Source organism: Mirounga leonina, unplaced genomic scaffold (assembly GCF_011800145.1).
Source record: "Mirounga leonina isolate KUSES-001 unplaced genomic scaffold, KU_Mleo_1.0 Mir_176, whole genome shotgun sequence".
Taxonomy (NCBI): domain Eukaryota; kingdom Metazoa; phylum Chordata; class Mammalia; order Carnivora; family Phocidae; genus Mirounga; species Mirounga leonina.
In genome coordinates, this window is record NW_023270454.1 from 18,712,044 (window position 1) to 18,738,151 (window position 26,108).

The following is a 26,108-nucleotide window of genomic DNA, read 5'->3' on the forward strand; positions in this document are numbered from 1 at the left end:
GAGCTTCTCTTCAACACCCTGTTGCACTGGTTCTATAATAGAATTAATCCCAAAGCCCATTTGACATAATGTTTTATTCAGACCAGAGCCTCAGCCTCAGGCACTGCATAATAACAGGATAATATTCCAAAGCCTCAAGAATTCCTAAATCCTAGTATTCTCAGTTTTCACAACCAGTGTTTGTCAGATACGTGATACTTCAGAAGGCCCCTTAGGGCTCCATCAGGTTTATATCAACTTACATAATCTGGATTCTCTTGCTTTATATAATGTTTTTTTTTCCCAGGGTTTATCTGACTCTGTTCTCTCATATTGGCTTCCTGTTTTCATCTTTAGCAGAATTCAGTGGGGACCCAAACAACTCTAAACTTTATATAGATAAACCCATCCTAAGGCTTTATTATATGGTCCATCCTTAGGCACATCTAGTGTTGCCTGGTTAAATTCCAGTCTGCATGCCCTTCAATACTTTATGGGTTTTCCCTTTTCTAACACTTACTTTAAAAATTATATATCTTCACATACATGCATACAATTGCCATGAATCTCTTCATGAATTTCTTGCTAATCAGGTCATTGATTTTTAATTTTTTGATTTGAGATTAATCAGACCTGTTTGGATGTTTTACACAGAGAATGAAACTATGGGGATGCTAGAACAGAGGGAACTGCTCTATATAGTTTCTTGAGTATCTTTAGATAGTGTATTTCTTGAGTGGCTCATAATTATTCAAGAGTATACCAGGAAACCCCAGAGACTTTGGAGCCATCTCAAAATCTGATCCTAGAAATATCATTCATTAATCTGAAAAGTATTGAAATATTACTGGTTTGAGACATACTTCTAAGCAGTTGAGATATAGAGAATCAGTAAATCTATCCTTGCTTTAAACACAATCTCACAGTGTAGTGTGAGGAAACTGACTTGTAGCTATTACAAAGGCAGTAAGTGCTAGGATGACAGATAATGGGGCAGCCTTGGATTTAGAGAAGGATTTTCAGTATATGTGCTGCCAAAGTGAGCACTAGAGAAGGATTTTCAAATGAAGTAATTTTATCACTAAATCTTAAAGGATCTTAAGGGATGGGGCAGAGGAAACAGTGTTTTCAAAGTACAGAAATGAGAAAGGGTCTGGTATGTCAGGGATAGGCTTCAATCTCACTCTAGTGGCATGGGGAATATGGGAGTTGTGATAGGGATGGGGGAAGATACTGAGTTGCTTAAAGCAGCTTTACAGCAATTTGGATACGTATTGGAAAGAGTCTTAATTCTCATATTATGGAGGTTAGGCTTAGTGTTCTGAATAATGTGTAGACAGTGTATAGGTATGAGTATGATATGGGTCTGTGGTTTATATGTGTGACAGACATGTGTATGGTTTATATATGTGACAGAGACTCAAAGGTTATAAGAGCCATGCAGGTGAGAGTGAGTGTGAGTCTGAAATAGAAGTAATGGTGGAAAAGAGTGGTTAAAGAAATAGTTATGGGATAGAATTCAGAGAAATTGTCAATAAAGTTCATGTGGTTGGTGATGATAATGAAGTTTCTATTTTAGTTAATGATACATTAGAAGTGAGGATGAAGTTTGAGGACTAAGAACCAAAAATAGTGAGTTAGAATTTATACATGTCACATAATATCTGTGGGAAATAATTCAAGAGGAAAGGGTCAGTGTCATAATTATAGGTCTATGACTAGGAGTATATTCAGTGTTATAGATACAGATCTAGTCATTCTTTGTGGTAGGTCAATGAAGACACTAGGAAAAATTCTGGAACTCTAGTGCAACCAAGGTAGATAAGGAATTACAAAAGGCTGATAAAATGTCAGATCCTGATTGTGGTCAGTACTTTATCAACCCAGCCGCACTGTTCATTATTGAATTTCCTCTCTCCTTTCTTTTCACTTGCATATTCATTCTTGTTGCTGCTGTAACAAATTACCACAAACTTAGTGGTTTAAACCAACACAAATTTATTATCTTACAGTTCTGGAAGCCTGAAGTCCCAAACAGGTCTAACTGGGTTAAAATCAAGATGTTGGCAAAGCTCATTTCTTTCTGGAGACTTTAGGACAATCTGCTTTATTCTCTTGTCCAGCTTCTAGATGTTGCTGGCATTATTTTGATTATCATCCCCCTTCATCTTTAAGGCCAGCAATGGTGGGGAAAGTCTTATATTGCATTACTCTGAGATGAACTCTCTCCTGCCTCCTCTCTCACAAAAGTCTTTGAGACTATATTGGGTCCACCCAGATAATCCAGGATAATTTTTCTATCACAAAGTCAGCTGATCAGCAACTTCAATTCCATCTGCAACCTTAATTCTCTTTGCTATATAAACTAACATAGTCCTAGATTTCTGGTGATTAGAACACAAAGGCCACTATTCTGTTTCTTACACCCTGTTTTTAAAAATTTTCTCACATATCTAGTTAAAGGAAGCAATATTTTGCTCTTCATAGAGGTACTTGCTTGTGGATTTCAGTATATACTGGACACGATAGCCAAAAAAACACAAAATAGCCTCCAAAGAGATGTGTGGCAAGAAGGAAGGGACTTTGTGTTGCTGCTATTGAAGGGAGAAGGGATAAAGTTACATGGAATTTGGTGGCCTTTAAAATCCTCTTGGCAATTGACGTGAAGAGGAGCTGCATGGGAATTTTTTTGTTATCTTTATTTTGTTTTGTTTTTTTTATACACTCTTTTTAAGATAAATATATTTCTTATCAGTATTCTTCATATTTTGCTAACATTTCATCATTTCATCATTTAGTGGAATTTACTTAGTTCCTCCTTCCTGGGGAAAGTCCTTATAATGCTGACTCTCACTAAAATGTGTGCTCTGTGTGTGTGTGTGTGTATTTCCATTTACAGTGTTTCCTTGCGTGAACTATGTGAAAATGAAGACGACAACGTGGTCTTAGCATTTGAACAATTGAGTAACACCTTTTTTGAAAAACTTAATGGAGTTTAAAAATAAAGATTATCCAGACCACTTAAAATGTTGCCATGGGCATTTTTAAAGTCATATTTTATGATCCTCATACTTTTTGTCAGAAATACATATATGATGAAGTGGAAAGAGCAAACACTTTGGAGTCAGAATTGTGATCAATTGTGATCCATGTAACTTCTATGTTCTCTCATGAGTACTCTTGGACAAGTTATTTAATATCTTTGGAATCTTAGCTTCTGTATATAGTTGAATCATAATGCCTATGTTTCAGTTAGTTTGTGGACTGATTGAGAAAATGTAAAGATTTTGTATGTGACTGAAGAACAATTTTTACTCTGTGAAGCCTAAACAAATATTACATTCTCAGCATTTTTCTTCTGGATGTTATAATTTATAAAGCTCTATCAAGGCTATAATAAACTATTACAGTACCCTGAAGTTTAGAGAAATATTTTCTCTAATTAACTTAAATGTGATTATATGACTTAGATAAATGGTTTTTTAAAATGACAACTTCTAGTAAACTTGAATTATTTTTTAAAAAATATAAATGAGAGTTTTGGCATAAATCCTGTGATGCTTTAAGATAAAATATAGCTGGTGATTTGACTTGATTTTAATTGTATATAAATGATTGAAAAAACGCAAAGAAATAAAATGGGTTTAACCAATTTTCCATTGGTCTCTTTGTGTAAAGTCTATATCTTTCAATCCATTTACACATACATATGCATTTTATATATAATAAATAGTTTATGTCTAATCACTCTCCCTCTCTAGTTTAAGTCTCAGATCACAGTTTTGGAATCCATTTTAGACCCTAATCTTGAACAGAACATTTTATCCTCAGAGCAAAAGGACTGCTCTCTCCTTCTATCCAGGTTGCCTTACTGAAGATGATCTTTTGTATGACATTATTTATACATATATTACATTGGCTTAGAAAAACACCCATGGTTCTTGGGTGCCTGGGTGGCTCAGTCATTAAGCGTCTGCCTTCGACTCAGGTCATGATCCCAGAATCCTGGGATCGAGCCCCGCATCAGGCTCCCAGCTCCGAGGGAAGCCTGCTTCTCCCTCTCCCACTGCCCCTGCTGGTGTTTCCTCTCTCGCTGTCTCTCTCTCTCTGTGAAATAAATAAATAAAATCTTTAAAACAAACAAACAAACAAAACACTCATGGTTCAATTTGTCTGGAGATAAAAGAATATTGTTACCTGGAACTGACCCATTATTGCATGTGCCATGTTAGGGGACTCTAGTTTCTTCAGACTAAATCCATTTATATTATTTTAAAATATGCACTGCAACAATTTCTGGACACCAAAATACTTAGAAACCAAAGTGGTTTCTGCTGACCTCTTAATCTCTACTCAAAACATTGATACACAATATTATAAATTGTCAGGTTGGTTTTCACCTCTTACTTGTCTCATGGAGACATGAAAATTTTTTTTTCCGTGTGACTGAGCCAATCTGGTTTCCTAATTTTTAGAGGTAGAATAAGATTATTTCCTATAATCTGGTATTCTATTAAAATAGGGAGTTATACCTAACCTCTTTGAGGTGGGTCTAATGGGCAGCTTCCTTTGCTTCCTTTTTGACTTTTAGCAACGACTTAAAAAAAATAATTTGAAGGGGGGAAAGTCGGAGGGGGAGATGAACCATGAGAGACTATGGACTCTGAGAAACAAACTGAAGGGTTCTAGAGGGGAGGGGAGAGGGAGGGATGGGTTAGCCTGGTGATGGGTATTAAAGAGGTCACATATTGAATGGAGTACTGGGTGTTATATGCAAACAATGAATCATGGAACACTACATCAAAAACTAATGATGTAATGTATGGTGATTAACATAACAATTAAAACCTCTTCAATTTGTAAGAAAAAAAGTAATTTGGAATAGCTTATGCAAAGAGAGTTTATATAGAAACTCTGAAAGCATTTTATGTTCCATTTGTTGTAATAATGTGAAATTTTTCTTTCTGAGAAATGTACAGAGACCCTGGTGAGATTTACTGGAGAATCATTATTACCACCATAATTTATTCCTATCTTTTTCCTACGAGAGGAGAAAATCATATTGGCACTAGGCCTATAAATGGTCTTCTGGAAGAGCCATTTATTAAAAATTTGTATTTTGGGAAAATTATAGATGCAAATGCTGGCATAAGAAATAATATACTGTGCTTGCTTCAGCACTGCATATACTAAAATTGGAATGATACAGAGAAGGTTAACATTGCCCCTGTATAAGGAGGACATGCAAATTTGTGAATGTTCCATATTTAAAAAAGAAAAGAGAAATAATATACTCATGCATATATGGTTAATTAATATATGACAAAGGAGCCAAGAATATACAATGGTGAAGGGATCATCTCTTCAATAAATGGTGTTGGGAAAAATGGACAGTCATATGAAAAAGAATGAAACTGGATCACTCTTACACCATACCCAAAAATTAATTCAAAATAGATTAAAGACATGAACATAAGACCTGAATCCATAAAAATCCTTGAAGAAAACTAGGTAAGTTCCCTGACATCGATGTTGGCAATGATATTTTGGATTTGACACCAAAAGCAAAGGCAACAAAAGCAAAAGAAACAGGGTGGACTACATCAAACTAAAAAGCTTCTGCACAGCAAAGGAGACCATCAACAAAATAAAAAAGCAAAACGCCAAATGGGGAAAAATATTTGCAAATGATAGATCAGATAAGGGGTTAATATCCAAAATATATAAAGAATTCATACAAGTCAACACCAAAAAAAAAAAAAAAAAAAACCCCACAAATAACCCAATTAAAATGGACAGAGGACCTGAATAGACATTTATTCAAAGAACACATACAAATGGTCAACAGACACAAGAAAACGTGCTCACTAATCATCAGGGAAATGCAAACAACACCACAATGAGGTATCACTTCACATCTCTTAGAAGAATGACTATTCAAGTGTGGGCAGAGACGTGGAGAAAAAAAGAAACCCTTGAGCCCTATTTTGGGAAGCATGCAGCCACTATGGAAAATAGTATGGGAGTCCATCAGAAAATAAAATATAGAACTACCATATGATCCATCAATCCCACTTCTGAATATTTATCTGAAGGAAATGAAAACACTAACTCAAAAAGATATATGCACCCCCATATTCATCGAAGCATTGTTTACAATAACCAAGACATGGGATAAACCTGTGTCTATTGATGGCTGAATGGATAAATAAAATAGGATATATATATATGAATATTATTTAGCTATAAAAAGGAATGAGATCTTGTCATTGGTCACAACATGAATGGAACTTGAGGGTATTATGCTAAGTCAAATCAGACAGAGAAAGACAAAGATCATATGATCTCACTTATATATGGAATCTATAAAATAAAACAAAACAAAAATTGAACTCATAGCAGAAAAGAGATTGGTGGTTGCCAGAGGACGGGAGGTGGGGGTGGGCAAAATGGGTAAAAGGGGTAAAAAGGAGCAAACTTTCACTTGTAGAATAAGTAAGTCATAGGATGTAATGTAAAACGTGGTGATTATAGTTAATAATGCTGTATTGTATATTTGAAAGTTGCTAAGAGAGTAAGTCTTAAGAGTTTTTATCACAAGAAAAAAATTTGTAATTATGTGTGGTGATGGATGTTAACTAGACTGTTTGTGGTGATCATTTCACAAAATATACAAATATCAAAACATTATGTTATACACCTAAAACTAATATGATATTATATCAATTATTCTCAACAAAAAAAGAAATAATACAGAGACATCCTATACAGCCTTTACACAGTTTCCCAAATGGTAATATTTTGCATAATTATTGTATAGTACAATATCAGAATCAGGAAATTGGTATAAATATAAACCATTATTCAGATTTCATCAATTTTACATGCTCATTTGTGTATATTTTATTGCATGTGTAGTTTTGTGTTTTCACCATTACAGTCAAGATACAGAACAGTTCCATTACCACAAAGAACCTTCTCCTTTTATTATTACAACCACTTCCCTCTCACTCCCTCCTGCTTCTCCCTTTCTGAGTCCCATCTGATTCCACACCCCTTCCCCCAACTTTAACCTCCACCAACATCTAGATGTTCTCTATTTCTATAATTTTGTTATTTCAAGACCTATATAAATGGAGTCATACAGTACGTAACCTTTTGAGATTCTCTTTTTTCACTCAGCATAATTCCCTTGAGATTAATCCAGGTTGTTACATGTATCAGTAGTGTGTCCCTTTTTATTGCTGAATAGTATTCCATAGTAGTATGGTTGTACCACAGTTTGTTTAAACATTCAACCCACTGAAGGACATTTGGGTTGTTTCCAGCTTTTGGCTATTACAAGTAAAGCTGCTATTAATATTTATGTTTCTATTGTTTCTTATTCTGTTTCTCTTTTCTTGCCTTCCTGTGAATTACCTAAAATTTTTTGGATTCCATCTTGATTTATTTATAGTGTTTCTATATCACTTTGTATAGTTTTTTTAGTGGTTGCAATATACCTGTATGACTTATCATAGTCTACTGGCATCGAATTTTACTACCTTACTTTTACTTAAATCCCTTTACTCTCCCTCCTTTTTGAATATAATTATCTTAATATTTCTCTACATACATTGAACATCACATCAGAACTTCACAATTTTTATTTTAATCATCAAATATAATTTAAGAAGTTCATGAGAAGAATATTATATTTAATCCTATTTTTACCCATTCTCATTTTCTTTTTTCTTTCTTGAAGGTGCAAGCTTTCTTTTGTAATCCTTCCCCTCTGTTTAAAGAACTTCTTTTACCTATTCTGGAAGGATAGGTTCGCTAGTGAAAATTATCTCCATTTTCTTTCAGTGGACAGTTTTTGTTTTCTCTTCATTTCTAAAAAAATATTTCCAATGGCTATAGAATTTATGATTGGCAGGTTTTTAAAAATTTCAGTTCTTGAAAAGTGTGCCACTTCTGGCCTTCATGGTTTCAGATGAGAAACCCAATGTTAATTGAATTAGTATTCTGCTATTGGTTGTGTGTTGTTTTTCTGTCTACTTTGAAGATCTTTTCTTTGTCTTTAGTTTCCAGAAATTTAATTATAATGTTTGCTTTGCATGTATTTTTTTTTTTAATTTGGGGTCCACTTACCTTTTTCATTCTATAAGTGTAGTTTTTTTTCTAAATTTGGGAAGTTTTCAGCCATTATTTCTTTGAGTATATATTCAGCCCCACTCAGTTTTCCTCTCCTCTGAGACTCCAACTATATGAATGCTGGCTTTTTTGTTTGCCTCACACGTCTCTAGAACTCTGTTATTTCTTTTTCAGTCTACTTTCTGTTACTTAGATTGGCAAATTCTATTGATTTATTGTAAAGTTCACTGATTCCATCATATGTTATCTCCACTCTACCATTGACCTAATCCAGCAATTTAAAAAATTTCTGTTATTGTATTTTTCCATTCTATAATCCCCATTTCATATTTTTGTAACTTCTATGTCTTTGCTGGGATTTTCTATCAAGAGAATGTGCATTTGTGGGACACCTGGTGGTGCAGTTGGTTAAGCATTTGACTTTTGGTTTTGGCTCAGGTTGGGATCTCAGGGTTCTGAGATCAGCCCCCTGTCAGGATCCACACTCAGCTCAGAGTCTGCTTGAGATTCTCTCTCCCTCTCCCTCTACTGCTCCCACTTGTGCTCTCTCTCTAAAATAAAGAAATAAATCTTAAAAAAGAAGAGAATGTGTATTTGCTTGTTGAAATATTTTAATGACAGATACTTTAAAATCCTTATAATTTAATTTTGACATCAGCTTGATCTTGGTATCAGCATCAGTGTCTTCTAATCCAAGTTTTTTAAAAAAATTATTTTTTAAAATTAATTTATTAATTTTATTATATGTTATGTAGTCACTATACATTACCATAAATTACATCATTAGTTTTTGATGTAGTATTCCATGATTCATTGTTTGCATATAATACCCAGTGCTCCATGCATTACGTGCCCTCCTTAATACCTATCACTGGGCTAACACATCCCCCCACTCCAAAACCCTGTTTGTTTCTCAGAGTCCATAGTCTCTCATGGTTTGACTCCCCCTCTGATTCACCCCCTTCATTTTCCCCTCCTACTATCTTCTTCTTCTTCTTGTTTTTTTAAACATATAATGTGTTATTTGCTTCAGAGGTACAGGTCTGTGATTCATCAGTCTTACACAATTCACAGAGCTGAACATAGCACATACCCTCCCCAATGTCCATCGCCCAGCCTCCCACCACTCCAGCGACCCTCAGTTTGTTTCCTGAGATTAAGAGCCTCTTATGGTTTGTAGCCCTCACTGGTTTCATTTTTTCCTCCCTTCCCCTATGATCCTCTGTCTTGTCTCTTAAATTTCTCATATCAGGGAGATCATATGATACTTGTCTTTCCTGATGGACTTATTTCGCTTAGCATAATACCTTCTAGTTCCATCTATGTCATTGCAAATGGCAGTATTTAGTTTGTTTTTTTTGATGGCTACATAATATTCCATTGTATATATACTCCACATCTTCTTTATCCATTCATCTGTCGATGGACATCTTGGCTCTTTCCATAGTTTGGCTATTGTGGACATTGCTGCTATAAAATTGGGGTGCACGTACCCCTTTGGATCCCTACATTTGTATCTTTGGGGTAAATGCCCAGTAGTTCAATTGCTGGGTCATAGGGTAGCTCTATTTTCAACTGTTTGAGGAACCTCCATACTGTTTTCCAGAGTGGCTGCACCAGCTTGCCTTCTCACCAACAGTGTAGGAGGGTTCCCCTTTCTCCACATGCTTGCCAATATCTGTTGTTTCCTGACTTGTTATTTTTAGCCATTCTGACTGGTGTGAGGTGATATCTCATTGAGGTTTTGATTTGGATTTCCCTGATGCTGAGTGATGTTGAACAATTTTTCATATGTCTGTTGGCAATTTGGATTTCTTCTTTGCAGAATGTCTGTTCATGTCTTCTGCCCAATTCTTGATTGGATTATTTGTTCTTTGGATGTTGAGTTTGGTAAGTTCTTTATAGATTTTGGGTACTAGCCCTTTATCTGATATGTCATTTGCAAATATCTTCTCCCATTCTGTCGGTTGTCTTTTGGTTTTGTTGACTGTTTCTTTTGCTGTGCAAAAGCTTTTTATCTTGATGAGGTACCAATAGTTCATTTTTGTCCTTGTTTCCCTTGCCTTTGGTAAAATGTCTAGGAAGAATTTGCTGCAGCTGAAGTCAAAGAGGTTGCTGCCTGTGTTCTCCTTTAGGATTTTGATGGACTCCTGTCTCACACTGAGGTCTTTCAACCATTTGGAGTCTATTTTTGTGTGTGGTGTAAGGAAATGGTCCAGTTTCATTCTTCTGCATGTGGCTGTCCAATTTTGCCAACACCATTTGTTGAAGAGACTGTCTTTTTTCCATTGGACATTCTTTCCTGCTTTGTCAAAGATGAGTTGACCATAGAATTGAGGGTCCATTTCTGGGCTCTCTATTCTGTTCCATTGATCTATGTGTCTGTTTTTGTGCCAGTACCATACTGTCTTGATGATTACAACTTTGTAATACAGCTTGAAGTCCGGAATTGTGATGCCTCCAGCTTTGCTTTTCTTTTTCAACCTTCCTCAGGCTATTCAGGTCTTTTCTGGTTCCATACAAATTTTAGGATTATTTGTTCCATTTCTTTGAAAAACTGGATGGTATTTGGATAAGGATTGCATTGAATGTGTAGATTTCTCTAGGTAGCATAGACATCCTCATGATATTTGTTTTTCCAATCCATGAGCATGGAATGTTTTTTTCCATTTCTTTGTGTCTTCCTCCATTTCTTTCATGAGTATTTTATAGTTTTCTGTGTACAGATCCTTTGCCTCTTTGGTTAGATTTATTCCTAGGTATCTTATGGTTTGGGGTGCAATTGTAAATGGAATCGACTCCTTAATTTCTCTTTCTTCTGACTTGTTGATGTATAGAAATGCCACTGATTTCTGTGCATTGATTTTATATCCTGCCACTTTACTGAATTCCTGTCTGAGTTCTAGCAGTTTTGGGTGGAGTCTTTGGGGTTTTCCACATAAAGTATCATATCATCTGCAAAGAGTGAGAGTTTGACTTCTTTGCCGATTTGGATGCCTTTGATTTCTTTTTGTTGTCTGATTGCTGTGGCTAGGACTTCTAGTACTATGTTGAATAGCAGTGGTGATAGTGAACATCCCTGCCGTGTTCCTGACCTTAGGGGGAAAGCTCTCAGTTTTTCCCATTGAGAATCATATTTGCTGTGGGTTTTTCATACATGGCTTTTGTGAAATTGAGGTGTACACCCTCTATCCCTATACTCTGTAGAGTTTTAATCAAGAAAGGATGCTGTACTTTGTCAAATGCTTTTTCTGCATCTATGAGAGGGTCATATGGTTCTTCCTCTTTCTTTTATTTATGTGTAGTGTGTCACATTGTTTGATTTGTGGATGTTGAACCAATGTTGCAGCCCAGGAATAAACCCAGTTGGTCATGGTGAATAATCCTTTTAATGTACTGTTGGATCCTGTTGGCTAGTATTTTGGTGAGAATTTTTGCATCCATGTTCATCAAGGATATTGGTCTTTAATTCTCCTTTTTGATGGGGTCTTTGTCTGGTTTTGGGATCAAGGTAATGCTGGCCTCATAAAATGAGTTTGGAAGTTTTTCTTCCATTTCTATTTTTTTGGAACAGTTTCAGAAGAATAGGTATTAATTTTTCTTTAAATGTTTGGTAGAATTCGCCTGGGAAGCCATCTGGCCCTGGGCTCTTGTTTGTTGGGAGATTTTTGTTACTGCTTCAATTTCCTTAGTGGTTATAGGTCTGTTCAGGTTTTCTCTTTTTTTCTGGTTCAGTTTTGGTAGTTTATACATCTCTAGGAATGCATCCAATTCTTCCAGATTGTCTAATTTGCTGGCATGTAGTTGCTCATAATATGTTCTTATAATTGTTCGTATTTCTTTGGCGTTGGTTGTGATCTCTCCTTTCATTCATGATTTTATTTATTTGGGTCCTTTCTCTTTTCTTTTTGATAAGTCTGGCCAGGCGTTTATCAATCTTATTAATTCTTTCAAAGAACCAGCTCCTAGTTTCGTTGATCTGTTCTACTGTTCTTTTAGTTTCTATTTCATTGATTTCTGCTCTGATCTTTATCATTTCTCTTCTCCTGCTGGGTTTAGGCTTTATTTGCTGTTCTTTCTCCAGCTCCTTTAGGTGTAGGGTTAGGTTGTGTATTTGAGACCTTTCTTGTTTCTTGAGAAAGCCTTGTATTGCTATATAGTTAGGACTGACTCTGCTGCATCCCAAAGATTTTGAACAGTTGTGTTTTCATTTTCAGTTGTTTCCATGAATTTTTAAAATTCTTCTTTAATTTCCATGTTGACCCATTTATTCTTTAGTAGGATGCTCTTTAGCCTCCATGTACTTGAGTTCTTTCCAACTTTCATCTTGTGATTAAGTTCTAGTTTCAAAGCATTATGGTCCAAAAATATGCAGGGAATGATCCCAATCTTTTGGTACTGGTTGAGACCTGATTTGTGACTCAGGATGTGATCTATTCTGGAGAATGTTCCATGGACACTAGAGAAGAATGTGTATTCTGTTGCTTTGGGATGGGATGTTCTGAATATATCTGTGAAGTCCATTTTTTCCTGTGTAATTTAAAGCCTTTATTTCCTTGTTGATCTTTTGCTTAGATGATCTGTACATTTCAGTGATGGGATGTTAAAGTCCCCTACTATTATTACTTGTTGTCGATGAGTTTCTTTGATTTTGTTATTAATTGGCTTATATAATTGGCTGTTCCCATGTTAGGGGCATAGATATTTAAAATTGTTAGACCTTCTTGTTGGATAGACCCTTTAATTAGGATATAGTGTCCTTCTTCATCTCTTATTACAGTCTTTGGTTTAAAATCTAATTCGTCTGACATAAGGATTGCCACCCCAGCTTTCTTTTGATGTCCATTAGCATGGGAAATGGTTTTCCACCCCCTCACTTTCAATCTGGGGGTGTCTTTGGGTCTAAAATAAGTCTCTTGCAGACAGCATATTGGTAGGTCTTGTTTTTTTATCCAATCTAATACCCTGTGTTTTTTGATTGGTGCATTTAGCCCATTTACATTCAGGGTAACTATGGAAAGATACGAATTTAGTGTCATTGTATTGCTTGTAAGGTGACTGTTACTGTATATTGTCTGTGTTCCTTTCTAGTCTATGTTACCTTTAGGCTCTCTCTTTGCTCAGAGGACCCCTTTCAATATTTCTTGTAAGGCTGGTTTGGTGTTCGCAAATTCTTTTAGTTTCTGTTTGTCCTGGAAGTTTTTTTTATCTCTCCTTCTATTTTCAGTGACAGCCTAGCTGGATATAGTATTCTTGGCTGCATATTTTTCTCATTCAGTGCTCTGAATATATCATGCCAGTCCTTTCTAGCCTGCCAGGTCTCTGTGGATAGGTCTGCTGCCAATCTAATGTTTCTACCATTGTAGGTTACAGACTTCTTGTCCCGAGCTGCTTTCAGGATTTTCTTTGTCTCTTAGACTTAAATATTTTACTATTAGATGTCGGAGTGTTGACCTATTTTTATTGAATTTGAGGGGTGTTCTCTGTACCTCCTGGATTTTGATGCCTGTTTCCTTCCCCAAATTAGGGAAGTTCTCTGCTATAATTTGCTCCAATATACCTTCTGCCCCTCTCTCTCTTTCTTCTTCTTCTGGGATCCCAATTATTATATTGTTTTGTCTTATGGTATCACTTATCTCTCAAATTCTGCCCTCATGATCCAGTAGTTGTTTATCTCTCTTTTTCTCAGCTTCTTTATTTTCCATCATTTGGTCTTCTATATCACTAATTCTCTCTTCTGCCCCATTTATCCTAGCAGTTAGAGCCTCCCTTTTGGATTGCACCTCATTAAAAGCCTTTTTCATTTCAACTTGGTTAGATTTTAGTTCTTTTACATCTATTGAAAGGGATTCTCCAGTATCTTCTATGCTTTTTTCAAGCCCAGATAGTATCTTTAGAATCATCTTTCTGAACTCTAGTTCCGACATCTTACTAATGTCCATATTGATTAGGTCCCTGGCAGTCGGTACTGCCTCTTTTTCTTTTTTTTTTAAGGTGAGTTTTACCATGTTGTCATTTTGTCCAGAGAATAGATGAATGAGAGAATAAAATGATAACAGGGTAACAATGACCCCAGAAAAATATACACTAAACAATCAGAAGAAACCTGAAACCAGGGGGAAAAGAAAGGGAAACAAAACAAAACAAAGAATATGATCAGGCTGGCAAATAGAACAAAGCCACACACTAGATTTTGGGTGTATTTTGGTCTGTTAAAAGAAATTGCCTCTCAAAATTTTAAAGAAAGAAAAACATATATACACAAAAATAAAGGTAAATATGATGAAGGGATGGGATATGACTGTAAAGATGGAAATTAAAAAAAGATTTTAGAAAAGGAATTGATAAGGTAAGAAGTTGGTTGAAAAAAGAATGGGGAAAAAAAGGAGAGATTGTTATCAGGCGGGAGACTAGGACAAGGTCATACACTAGATTTAGGGTATATTTTGGTCTGTTAGAAGAAACTGTATTTCAAAATTTTAAAGAAAGAAAAACTTATATATACCAAAAATAAGGTGAAATACAATGAAGGGATAGAATATGGCTGTAAAAATGAAAGTTAAAAGTTTTTAAGAAAGGAATTGATAAGATGTTCTTTGAAAAGGGAAAGAAGAATAATCAACAACAACAAAAAAAGAAAAAGAAAAAGAAAAAAATCTAAAAAATTAACTTTGAAAGACTAAAGAATCGTGGGACAAAAACATGAATTCAATGTGCTGTATTCTCTTAGTGCTGGGGTTTTGTGGTTTTCATTGACTATAAACTTGGTCTTGGCTGGATGTTCTTGCTGACCTTCTGGGGGGAGGGACCTGTTGCAGTGATTCTCAAATGTCTTTGCTGGAGGTGGAATTGCACTGTCCTTGCCAGGGGCCAGGCTAGGTAATCTGCTTGGGTTTGCTCTCAGGAGTTTTTGATCCCTGAAAGCTTTCCTTACAGCTTTGGAGGATAAGAATGCAAATGGTGGCCTCCCAATCTCTGGCCCTGGAGGAGCTGAGAACTCGGGGCCCCACTTCTCAGTGAGCCCCGAGAGAAAAGAAGTCAATCAGTCCTGTCTCCCTGGTCTCCAGCCACACTTCATGTTCACCCGGCCTGTGATCAATCTCTGGCACATGACCCCGTTCGGAGTCTCCAAACGCAGCAGATTCTTGTGGTGTGCTCCCACGCCACTCCTCCCAGGGGTGGAAGGGGAGTCTCCCTGGATCTGCCTCTTTTTGGGTCCCTCCTCAAAGAGCAGTGGCCCAACTGTGCCACAGATCACAGTTTATGGCAACCCCGAGCTGAGGGCCCACTCCTCGTCTCTGTCTTTGCAGCCAGCTTCCCTGCTCTGATACCTGGGAGCTCTGCCACGCTTAGGCACCCCTGGTCTTTCTGGGACCCCGAGGGTCCTGTGACCACACTGTCCCAGCGAATTTTCCACCCCCTGCTTGGCCACTGGAGTGACGTTCCTCAGCGGAGCAGACTTCTAAAAGTTCTGATTTTGTGCTCCGCTGCTCTATCACTTGCTGGTAGCTGGCTGACGGAGGCTCCCTTCCCCCTCATGTGGTCTATCTTCCCAAATATCACCTCAGATTCACTTCTCCACACATCCTACCTTTCAGAAAGTGGTCGCTTTTCTATTCATAGAATTGCTGCTATTCTTTTCTTTGATCTCCTGTTGAGTTTGTAAGTGTTCTGAATGGTTTGGTAACTATCTAGCTGAATTCCTGGGACCAGATGAAATTTAGGTCTCCTATTCCTCCACCATCTTGCTCCTCCCCTCTTGTTGTTATTCTTTATTTGACCACCTGGTTTGAAGAGTTTGCTTTTACTGGAACCTATATTGTTTAAAAAACAAAAACAAAAATGTGGATTTGGAAATTTTATGAGAGTAGGTAGTTGATTTTATTTAAGCTAAATATGGATCTGTTATATTCCATTCTAGCATAGATTATTAGACTTTTCATCAGTCCTATAGAATCAACAATTCTTTCAGGATAGGGACTGGGAATCAAAAATTTAAGAAGGTTCACACATGATTCTGATTATAGGACAATAAATTTGAAAGCAGGTCCAAATGATTCTGCTTTACTCAAGAGGTTGAAAAGTAGTCTGTTAATCACAAATTCTTAAATTCAATATTGCACATAAAATATAATTATACTTAAAATTAAAAGAAACTCTTTAAAAAAGATATTATTTATTTGAGAGAGAAAGAGCAGGAGAGAGAGAGCACAAGTGCGGGTGAGGGAGAAGCATAAACAGACTCCCTTCTGAGCACGAAGCCCAACAGGGGGCTCAATCCCAGGACACTGAGATAATGGCTTAAGCCCAAGGCAGATGCTTAAGTGACTGAGCCACCCAGGTGTCCCCAAAAAATAAGATCTTGTTGAGTTTTAATGTAAGTCTCAATGTAATTTTTTAAAAAATAAAATTCTGTATTTTAACAGACAAAAGGAAAATACTATTATTTCAATAGATCCATGGAAACATTTAATAAAGTTCAGTACTCACTAATGATCAGACATTTTCACCAACTAGGAAAGAAATATAATTTCCTAAACTATTAAAATAGCCTGCTAAAAATCTACATCAAACATTGAAGTAATGATAAAACCTTATCTTCTTTGCCACTAAAATGAGGAATAAGGAAAAATATTTGCTATCATCACCACTACTTAGGAGTATATTGAAAGTTCTAGTAAATGAAATAACACCAGAAAAATAAGTAAAAAATGTGAGGATAGGGAAAAAAGAGAGAAAATAATTGTTATTATACTCTACCCCAAACAACCAAGAAAATCTACCTAAAATGTTCAAGAGAATCTAAACACAACTGATAAATAAGAGAAATCTCTTCTGGAATATAATACTGATATTTAAAAAAATACTTATTCTAATCACCATCAGTATGGAAATGTCCATAGGGATGAAATCTAATACCAATTCTAAGTACCAAAAGTGACTAATTGGAAAATGTATCAAAATAAAGGAAAGTTCTTTATAGATTTTGGATACTAGCCTTTTATCTGATATGTCATTTGCAAATATCATCTCCCAGTCTGTCAGTTGTCTTTTGGTTTTGTTGACTGTTTCTTTTGCTGTGCAAAAGCTTTTTATCTTGATGAAGTCCCAATAGTTCATTTTTGCCCTTGCTTCCCTTGCCTTTGGCGATGTTTCTAGGGAGAAGTTGCTGCAGCTGAGGTCGAAGAGGTTGCGGCCTGTGTTCTCCTTTAGGATTTTGATGGACTTCTGTCTCACATTGAGGTCTTTCAACCATTTGGAGTCTATTTTTGTGTGTGGTGTAAGGAAATGGTCCAGTTTCATTCTTCTGCATGTGGCTGTCCAATTTTGCCAACACCATTTGTTGAAAAGACTGTCTTTTTTCCATTGGACATTCTTTCCTGCTTTGTTGAAGGGTCCATTTCTGGGCTCTCTATTCTGTTCCATTGATCTATGTGTCTGTTTTTGTGCCAGTACCATACTGTCTTGATTATTACAACTTGGTAATAGAGCTTGAAGTCTGGAATTGTGATGCCGCCAGCTTTGCTTTTCTTTTTCAACATTCCTCTGGCTATTCGGGGTCTTTTCTGGTTCCATACAAATTTTAGGATTATTTGTTCTATTTCTTTGAAAAAAGTGGATGGTATTTTGAAAGGGATTGCTTTAAATGTGTAGATTGCTCTAGGTAGCATTGACATCTTCACAATATTTGTTCTTCCAATCCATGAGCATGGAACGTTTTTCCATTTCTTTGTGTCTTCCTCAATTTTCTTTCATGAGTATTTTATAGTTTTCTGAGATTCTTTGCCTCTTTGGTTAGATTTATCCCTAGGTATCTTATGGTTTTGGGTGCAATTGTAAATGGGATTGACTCCTTAATTTCTCTTTCTTCTGTCTTGTTGTTCATGTATAGGAATGCCACTGATTTCTGTGCATTGATTTTATATCCTGCCACTTTAGTGAATTCCTGTATGAGTTCTAGCAGTTTGGGGGTGGAGTCTTTTGGGTTTTCCACATAAAGTATCAGTATCCAAAATCTATAAATAACTTACCAAATTCAACACCCAAAGAACAAATGATCCAATCAAGAAATGGGCAGAAGACATGAATGGACATTTTTCCAAAGAAGACATCCAAATGGCCAACAGACACATGAAAAAGTGCTCAACATTGCTCAGCATCAGGGAAATCCAAATCAAAACCTCAGTGAGATACCACCTCACACCAGTCAGAATGGCTAAAATTAACAAGTCAGGAAACGACAGATGTTGGCGGGGATGTGGAGAAAGGGGAACCCTCCTCCACTGTTGGTGGGAATGCAAGCTGGTGCAGCCACTCTGGAAAACAGTATGGAGGTTCCTCAAAAAGTTGAAAATAGAGCTATCCTATGACCCAGCAATTGCACTACTGGGTATTTACCCCAAAGATACAAATGTAGGATCCGAAGGGGTATGTGTACCCCGATGTTTATAGCAGCAATGTCCACAATAGCCAAACTATGGGAAGAACCAAAATGTCCATTGACAGATGAATGGATAATGAAGATGTGGTACACACACACACACAGGAATATTATGCAGCCATCAAAAGGAATGAAATCTTGCCATTTGCAATGACGTGGGTGGAACTGGATGGTATTATGCTGAGCTAAATAAGTCAATCAGAGAAAGACATGTATCATATGAGCTCACTGATAATGAGGAATTCTTAATCTCAGGAAACAAACTGAGGGTTGCTGGAGTGGTGGGGGTTGGGAAGGTAGGGGTGCCTGGGTCATAGACATTGGGGGAAGTATGTGCATTGCTGAGTGCTGTGAACTGTGTAAGACTGTTGAATCACTGTACCTCTGAAACAAATAATACATTATATGTTTAAAGAAAAGAAGACAGTAGGAAGGGAAAAATGAAGGGCGGGAAATCGGAGGGGGAGATGAACCATGAGAAACTATGGACTCTGTGAAACAAACTGAGGGTTCTGGGGCTGTGGGGGGATGGGTTAGCCTGGTGATGGGTATTAAAGAAGGCATGTACTGAATGGAGCACTGGGTGTTATATGCAAACAATGAATCATGGAACACTATATCAAAAACTAATGATGTCATGTATGGTGATTAACATAACATAATAAAATAAAAAAAATAAATTTAAAAAATTAAAAAAAAAAACCAAAAAACAAAATAAAGGAAAGTATCAAAGTAGCAGTACAAACTAAAATATACTCAGGAATAAATCTAACAAAACATGCTAAGGAGAAAATAATTATGAGAGATTACAGAACTTAATTATACTTAATAAATGTAGAAATATACTAGGTTTTTGCTTGTTTTCACTTAATATCATAAATACATAAATTCTCCCCAAACTGATGTTCAAATTCAATATATATTTAATCTCATTCTATTCTTTCATCTTTCCTCTACAAAAAAAAAAAAGTGCAGTAGAATATCTGAAGAATCCTGGGGTAGGGCTGAATTTTTTAAATAAAAAAAGGTAAAATTCAAGTAAATAAAAAGTCTGGTAAATTTTGCCATAATAATAATAAAAAAAGAAATTTCTGTGTAACAAAATTTCCAACCAAAGTTAAAGTATAAGGGACAGATTGGAACAAGACAATAAATCCACATGTAAGTATAAGAATTATTTATCTAGGAAAACTAGAGCCTGTACAAATTAACAGGAGAAAGAATCTAAAAGAAAAATGGACAAAAGTTACCAATAAGTAAATCACAAAAGGGAAATTTGAATGTTAGAAAAAAATAGAGAGATATATATTCTACAAGATACCTTTGGTAGTAATATAAATTAGAACTACGAGACACCATTTCACACTTCTCAAATTAAAATATTTGAAATGTACAATGTGCCATTATTTGTGAGACAAAGACAAGAAAACAACTTAAGTGTCTATCGGTATGGAACTTGGCTATTTATAGTGATATACTCATATGGTGGAGAATTATCAGTTGCTAAAAGAATGTGCTATCTATGTGTGTCAACGTGGATAGATCTCAAATATCCTGTCATGGGTGATGGATTGAGTCTAATCTTATGGTGTTTATCTCCATATTCAAATTTTCTAAAATAATTTAGAATAAGTATACTGTAAAATCAACCATATACAATTACAAAATAAAATACCCAAAACATCATTTATAATTATATTTTAAGCACACATTATGACCTAAGCATAGTTTGCTTATAATCATTTTATAGATACTCATTTTACTAATCCTCACTGCAACCACATGATTAGCTGCTTTTAATTCCCACAAGTCGAGAAACTGAAGCACAGAATAGGCAAGCAACTAATATAAAGTCTCAGAGCTTATAAGTCATATATCCAGGATTCTAATCGAGGCAGTCTGACTGCAGAATCTGATCCACTATATTATGTGTTAAAATATGCAAAGGGTAAATTTTAAAAGAATATGCAGCAGAATTAACATGTTTCTGCAGTGTTTTAATTTTTTTAAAGTAGCATGTGGTGGTTTCCCACATCCTAGCCAAAAAGCCAAAAAATTAAAAATTAGAAGATTAAAGAATTTGAAACAAGAGAAAGTACATAGTTCATGTTTTATATAATACCAGGTATTAGAAATTGAATTGAATTTCTAACGTCTATTAATGCAGGTATAACTCTGTAAAATTGCTTTGGAAAACAATTTGTTATTACCTTAAAATGTACAGATTAGTAATTGTCTATGAATGTATTTTGGTGTTTTATCTGTACGTTAGGAAATACCCACAAGAATGATCATTGCAGCATAGTTTGTACTAGCAAAAACCAAAACAGAACAAAACAACAACAAAAAAACCCATCTGAATGCCTTTTGAAAGAAGAGGATGGGGGCGCCTGGGTGGCTCAGTCGTTAAGCGACTGCCTTCGGCTCAGGTCATGATCGCAGGGTCCTGGGATCGAGCCCTGCATCGGGCTCCCCGATCCGCGGGAAGCCTGCTTCTCCCTCTCCCACTCCCCCTGCTTGTGTTCCCTCTCTCATTGTGTCTCTGTCAAATAAATAAATAAAATCTTTAAAAAAAAAAAAAAGAAAGAAGAGGATGTAGAATGAATTGTGATGTAGATATATAATTGCATATTATGTAGCATTAAATTTATTTAAGTATAGCTTCCTGTAACCTTATGCCAGAATTTTAACAGTAATTGGCAATTAAGTCTACCAAACAAATTCCAGAAAACACAATTAAGATTTTGTCCTTTTAATAAAGACTCAAAATTAGGCATATGTATAGTATCATAAAAACTTAAAAAAATTAAGCAAGAGGATGATAAAAACTAAATTCAAGGCAGCAGTTACCTCTGAGGGGAGGGTAGGGAGATGAGTTTTGGAAACAGCGCAAGGGCAAAATTTGAGTAACCAGTTGAACTGTGGAATTTTCTCTCAAGCTGCTATTATTTTTTATAATCTTTGTGTTATGTACTTTGTATTTTTATTCAGCATGGTAAGCTTAACTTAAAAACTGTTGAGTCTGAATGTTTTTTGATTGATGATTCATTATTCATCACTTGTGCTTTCAATGTGAACTTCAGGAAAGGACCAGTTCTATACTGTAGAACAATTTTGGCATGATTTCATTCAAAAGGAAGCCAAATTTGTAATAGTTTTTTTTTTTTTAAAGATTTTATTTATTTATTTGACAGAGAGAGACACAGCGAGAGAGGGAATACAAGCAGGGGGAGTGGAAGAGGGAGAAGCAGGCTTCCCGCTGAGCAGGGAGCCCGATGCGGGGCTCGATCCCAGGACCCTGGGATCATGACCTGAGCCGAAGGCAGACGCTTAACGACTGAGCCACCCAGGCGCCCCTGTAATAGTTTTTTTTTTAAGGTAACAAATTTATTTTATAGAGCCTATGAAATTCTCATCTCATAGAGCCTGGGAAAAAATATTCAATAATTTTAAAATTTGATCAATCATTGCTTTTTTATATATTTTGCTTCTTTAGATTGTAATTAAAATCTCTACTAATAGGAATAATATGAAATATTATCAATAGGAAAATAGCTAATGAGTATTTTTTTTAACATTTCTTTTTTTTTTTTAAAGATTTTATTATTTATTTGACAGAGAGAGAGAGAGAGCGTGTACAAGCAGGGAGAGCAGAGGGAGAGGGAGAAGCAGACTCTCTGCTGAGCAGGGAGCCCAATGCAGTCTCCATCCCAGGACTCTGGGATCATGACCTGAGCTGAAGGCAGATGCTTAACTGACTGAGCCACCCAGGTGCCCCTTTATTTAACATTTCTATAGAAAAATATATCACAGAAAAATATATTTTAATCATCTTAAAATTCTTAACACTTCATATTGTCTTAATATGATAACTTGTACATAATTCCAATCTTTAGAAAAATCACTAGTTACTCTACTTTTATCTTGAATATTAATACTGGTTTCCTTTCTCTACAGGACACAGAAAATATGTATTTTAATTACTTGAACTTCTGGCACTTTGTATTACATTGATTCAACATTTAGGACACAATGTGATGTCACTATCATACAGAATTTTGCAATTGCCTGTCAACAGAATGGGAGGTATTTCTTACAGAATGTTAACCGTATTTCCTAATTATCTCAGAAAGGGGAATAACACCTCATCAAAGAGACTTTTTTTTATGTTCAAACATTTTTATCATTCATATTCTTTAGAAGAAAATCAATATTCGGCAGCCTTTGGGAATAGTCAGATGTCCTTGCAATTTGTGGATACTGTGCCTCAAGTTGCTATGTTCACAAATGGTTTTTTGAAATGGTAAGTTAGGTTAAACTGCTCAGAAGAAATGAATGATATAATATGGGAAAAATTAACTAGAGAACCAATAGCATAAGTCTTCATTTGAAAATTCTGAGCATAAAAAGACTCCGAAGGAGCATTCTAACACAGGGAAGGAGGGCAAAGATATTTTTATATGGCTTTAGCAACAGAGGTTAGTTGAAGTTCTTGTGGATTAAGCCTTTGTATGAGCAATTTTGAGAGATGGGAGGAAAACTATGCACAAAGTTCACATACAAGAGGCAATGGGGAGAAAAAACTCAGAGAGGCCAAGGACATCTGAGGATCACAGTGGGAAATTCTCAGTCAGTGTCTTGTAAATAAATGTGTAAATACACATACACACATTCACATACTCACTTATATACTCCTATGTATTACATATGTATACTTTTTGTGTATATATTTTGTATATATAAGTGCATATATATTATGATCTGTGATCTTTGTATTCTTTTAAAATTAAGATAAAAAGATAAAAATTAAAAAATTAAGAAACATGATAAGGAAAGTATTTTATTATCTTATTTGTTAGTACTTTTTTTGTAGCTATTTTGAATGGTTATGTCCATTAAAAATAGATAGCTATGAATATTAAGGGTTGAGAATATCACTTATTTCTTCCTCCTCCTTTCTCTCCCCTTCCTTCCTTCCTCCCTTCCTTCCTTCCTTCCTTCCTTCCTTCCTTCCTTTCCTTTTTCTCTCTTCCTTCCTCTTCTTTCTTCGGTTCTCTTCCTTCCTCTCTCCTTCCTTCCTTCCTTCCTTTTTTTTTTTTTTTTAAAGATTTTATTTGTTTGACAGAGAGAGACACAGGGAGAGAGGGAACACAAGCAGGGGGAATGGGAGAGAGAGAAGCAGGCTTCCCGCAGAGCAGGGAGCATGCTTAATGACTGAGCCACCCAGGCGCCCCTCTTTCTTTCTCTTAATAAGAGACCAGTGTGGGGAAATACAAACCAATTATACTACTACTAAGACCAGTAATTTCTTAATGGCTGGTTTATTAGAAATAAATGCATTTAAAATTTTCTTCTTATATTCGAATAACCCAACAATGAACAGTCCAAGCCAAAAGAGTGAAAATTTATTTCTCTTGAACTGATTTTTTTTCTGTAGCTGAATGATCATGAACATTATTTTCCACCTTGTATTTTATTTCATTAGAGGTTTGTAATATGCATTTTTATTTGATCCAGAATATTTACTTGTGTGTTTTGTTTTTTAGAATGAAAAACATTTACGGCATGCCTTGCCTGCCTTCATAATTGATTACCAGAAGTCACAGGAAACAGAAATATGGTTATTTGAAACTAAACTTGGGAGACATGCAGAAAGGTAACAACACATTTATTTGGAAACTAAAGTTCAGCATCTAGGAAATATAGTTTTAATGATTTGTTGCTTCTGGAAGACAAACATTTCCTTTCACAGCATCCATGTTCTTACTGATTAGATAGACTTACATCTTTAGGATGTATTCTCCATCAAGATGCATAGCACTGAAGCAGGAAGAGCCTTGCTAAATTTATTGATTACAAAACCCTAGTCATTTTCTTTTCTTTTTTTTTAAATTTTATTTATTCATTTGAGAGAGAGAGAGCATGAGCAGGGGGAGAGGCAAAGGGAGAAGCAGGCTCCCCACTGAGCCAGGAGCCCAAACCCTAGTCATTTTCTAAAAAGAAAAAAACAAAACAAAACAAAAACCCAACTTTGTATAAAATATACACTAAAATTGAAGACAATTACTGTGTTAATTTTAAGATATCAAATTTTTATTTTTAAAATATACGAAGGACCACTGAGGAATTTTATTCTAAGAAGATAAGAATTTTTCAGTATTTTGGAGAGGAAAGATATCTATAGAGCTAATCAATGGAAGCTAAGTAATCGATTCTGTGGTAATCTCTCATGAAGAATATGACCTAAGTCAATGGTTATTCTACCCTTTTGGTTTCTTGAAACACATCATCTGACATTGTTTTCCCTTCAACAGATCATTCTTTTTGGAAGAGTAGATATGATGTGATGATGTAATCAGGGTCCTATGACTCTGGATTAAATATGCTTACAAGCAAGATATTTAGTTTCTCCTGTATCTAGCAACTTATTAGGCATCTCCACATTAATTTTTAATAGGCACTGCAAACTTAACATGGCTTAAACAGATCCTTACCCCAAACCCACTCCATTGGAGTATTCCCCATGTCAGTTAATGGCATCTCTCTTCTTATAGTTGTTTAGGACAAAAACCTGGGAGGTGTCCTTGACTTCACTCTTTTCCTTATTCCCCACATGTCATTCACCAGTCATCCTGTCACTATTCACCAATTTCTCACCATCTCCATCACTATGACATTAATTTAAGACTATCATCTCTTCCATGGACAAATGCAGTGGGCTAGCATACATTAACCTACTTATATTTCTCCTTCTGTTCTTGATCTCATATGATTTACTTTCTACACAGTAATCAGAGTGATCTTTTAAAAATATAAATATGATGTCATGTTATCACTGTACTCATAACTCTGTGGAAGTGTGTTAATCAATCTTAGAATAAAATTCCTATAAACCCTACATAATATGTAGACACTAAACAAACATCTTGAAATGAATGAATGAGGTTCAGTGACTTGTCTAATTAACATTGTAAGTTTTTAGGAGAAGCTAAGTTTTTTGAGACCATGATACCCTGCCAAAGAGCAAGATTTCTTAAGTCTGTATAGCTACCTCCTGCTCTTATTTATTTATCTTGCTGAACTTTTCAATTTTTTGCACTTTTCCAACCTTTCCCAAATACAGACATTGTAGTGATAATATTGTTTAGTAGTAGTAGTTCATAATTACTAACCTATGAGAAGATAGCTGTTGAACATCAGATAAATACACAGTATTTATCTCATTTGTGGCCACTGAAAAATGTCTGACCTGACAGCACTAAGGAATTTACAGATTAATTATTCAGAGACTTGCAAATTAGTCATGGCTTATGTAGACTTATTAGTAAGTATACAGATCCAGAGGAGAAATAGTTGTTAATATTAAAATGGCGCTTAGAACCTAGTATAACCAAACATGCTTATACTTTGTTAATTAAAACAGAGGCATCTGCCTTTGGCCCAGGTCATGATCCCAGTGCATTCTCATTTTCCATTAGACATATTCCAACTGTTCTTTTCACTTCTTAGGCATTTCTTTGATAATTTTTCTTTAATTTTTTTAAAGATTAAA

General features: G+C 35.6%; 1 protein-coding gene and 1 non-coding gene across 17 annotated transcripts in view; both read left to right on the forward strand.

Annotated features, from left to right (window-relative positions):
- The window catches only part of LOC118022172 (probable ATP-dependent RNA helicase DDX60), a 188,767-nt gene that overhangs the window by 109,081 nt on the left and 53,578 nt on the right, over positions 1-26,108 (forward strand). For 8 of the 16 annotated variants that reach the window (XM_035022745.1, XM_035022742.1, XM_035022747.1 and 5 more), the window contains one exon: positions 2,879-3,631. In XM_035022745.1, coding sequence (XP_034878636.1) covers positions 2,879-2,978 — 100 coding nt within the window. In that variant the 3' untranslated portion in view covers positions 2,979-3,631. Of the gene's footprint in view, positions 1-2,878; positions 3,632-22,513; positions 22,643-24,102; positions 24,213-26,108 lie in introns of those variants that run through there. The other 8 variants (XR_004682391.1, XR_004682390.1, XR_004682392.1 and 5 more) reach the window with 2 other exon arrangements.
- On the forward strand, positions 5,147-5,250 carry LOC118022617. Its single transcript, XR_004682532.1, has one exon. It is a non-coding gene; the product is annotated as a U6 spliceosomal RNA (small nuclear RNA).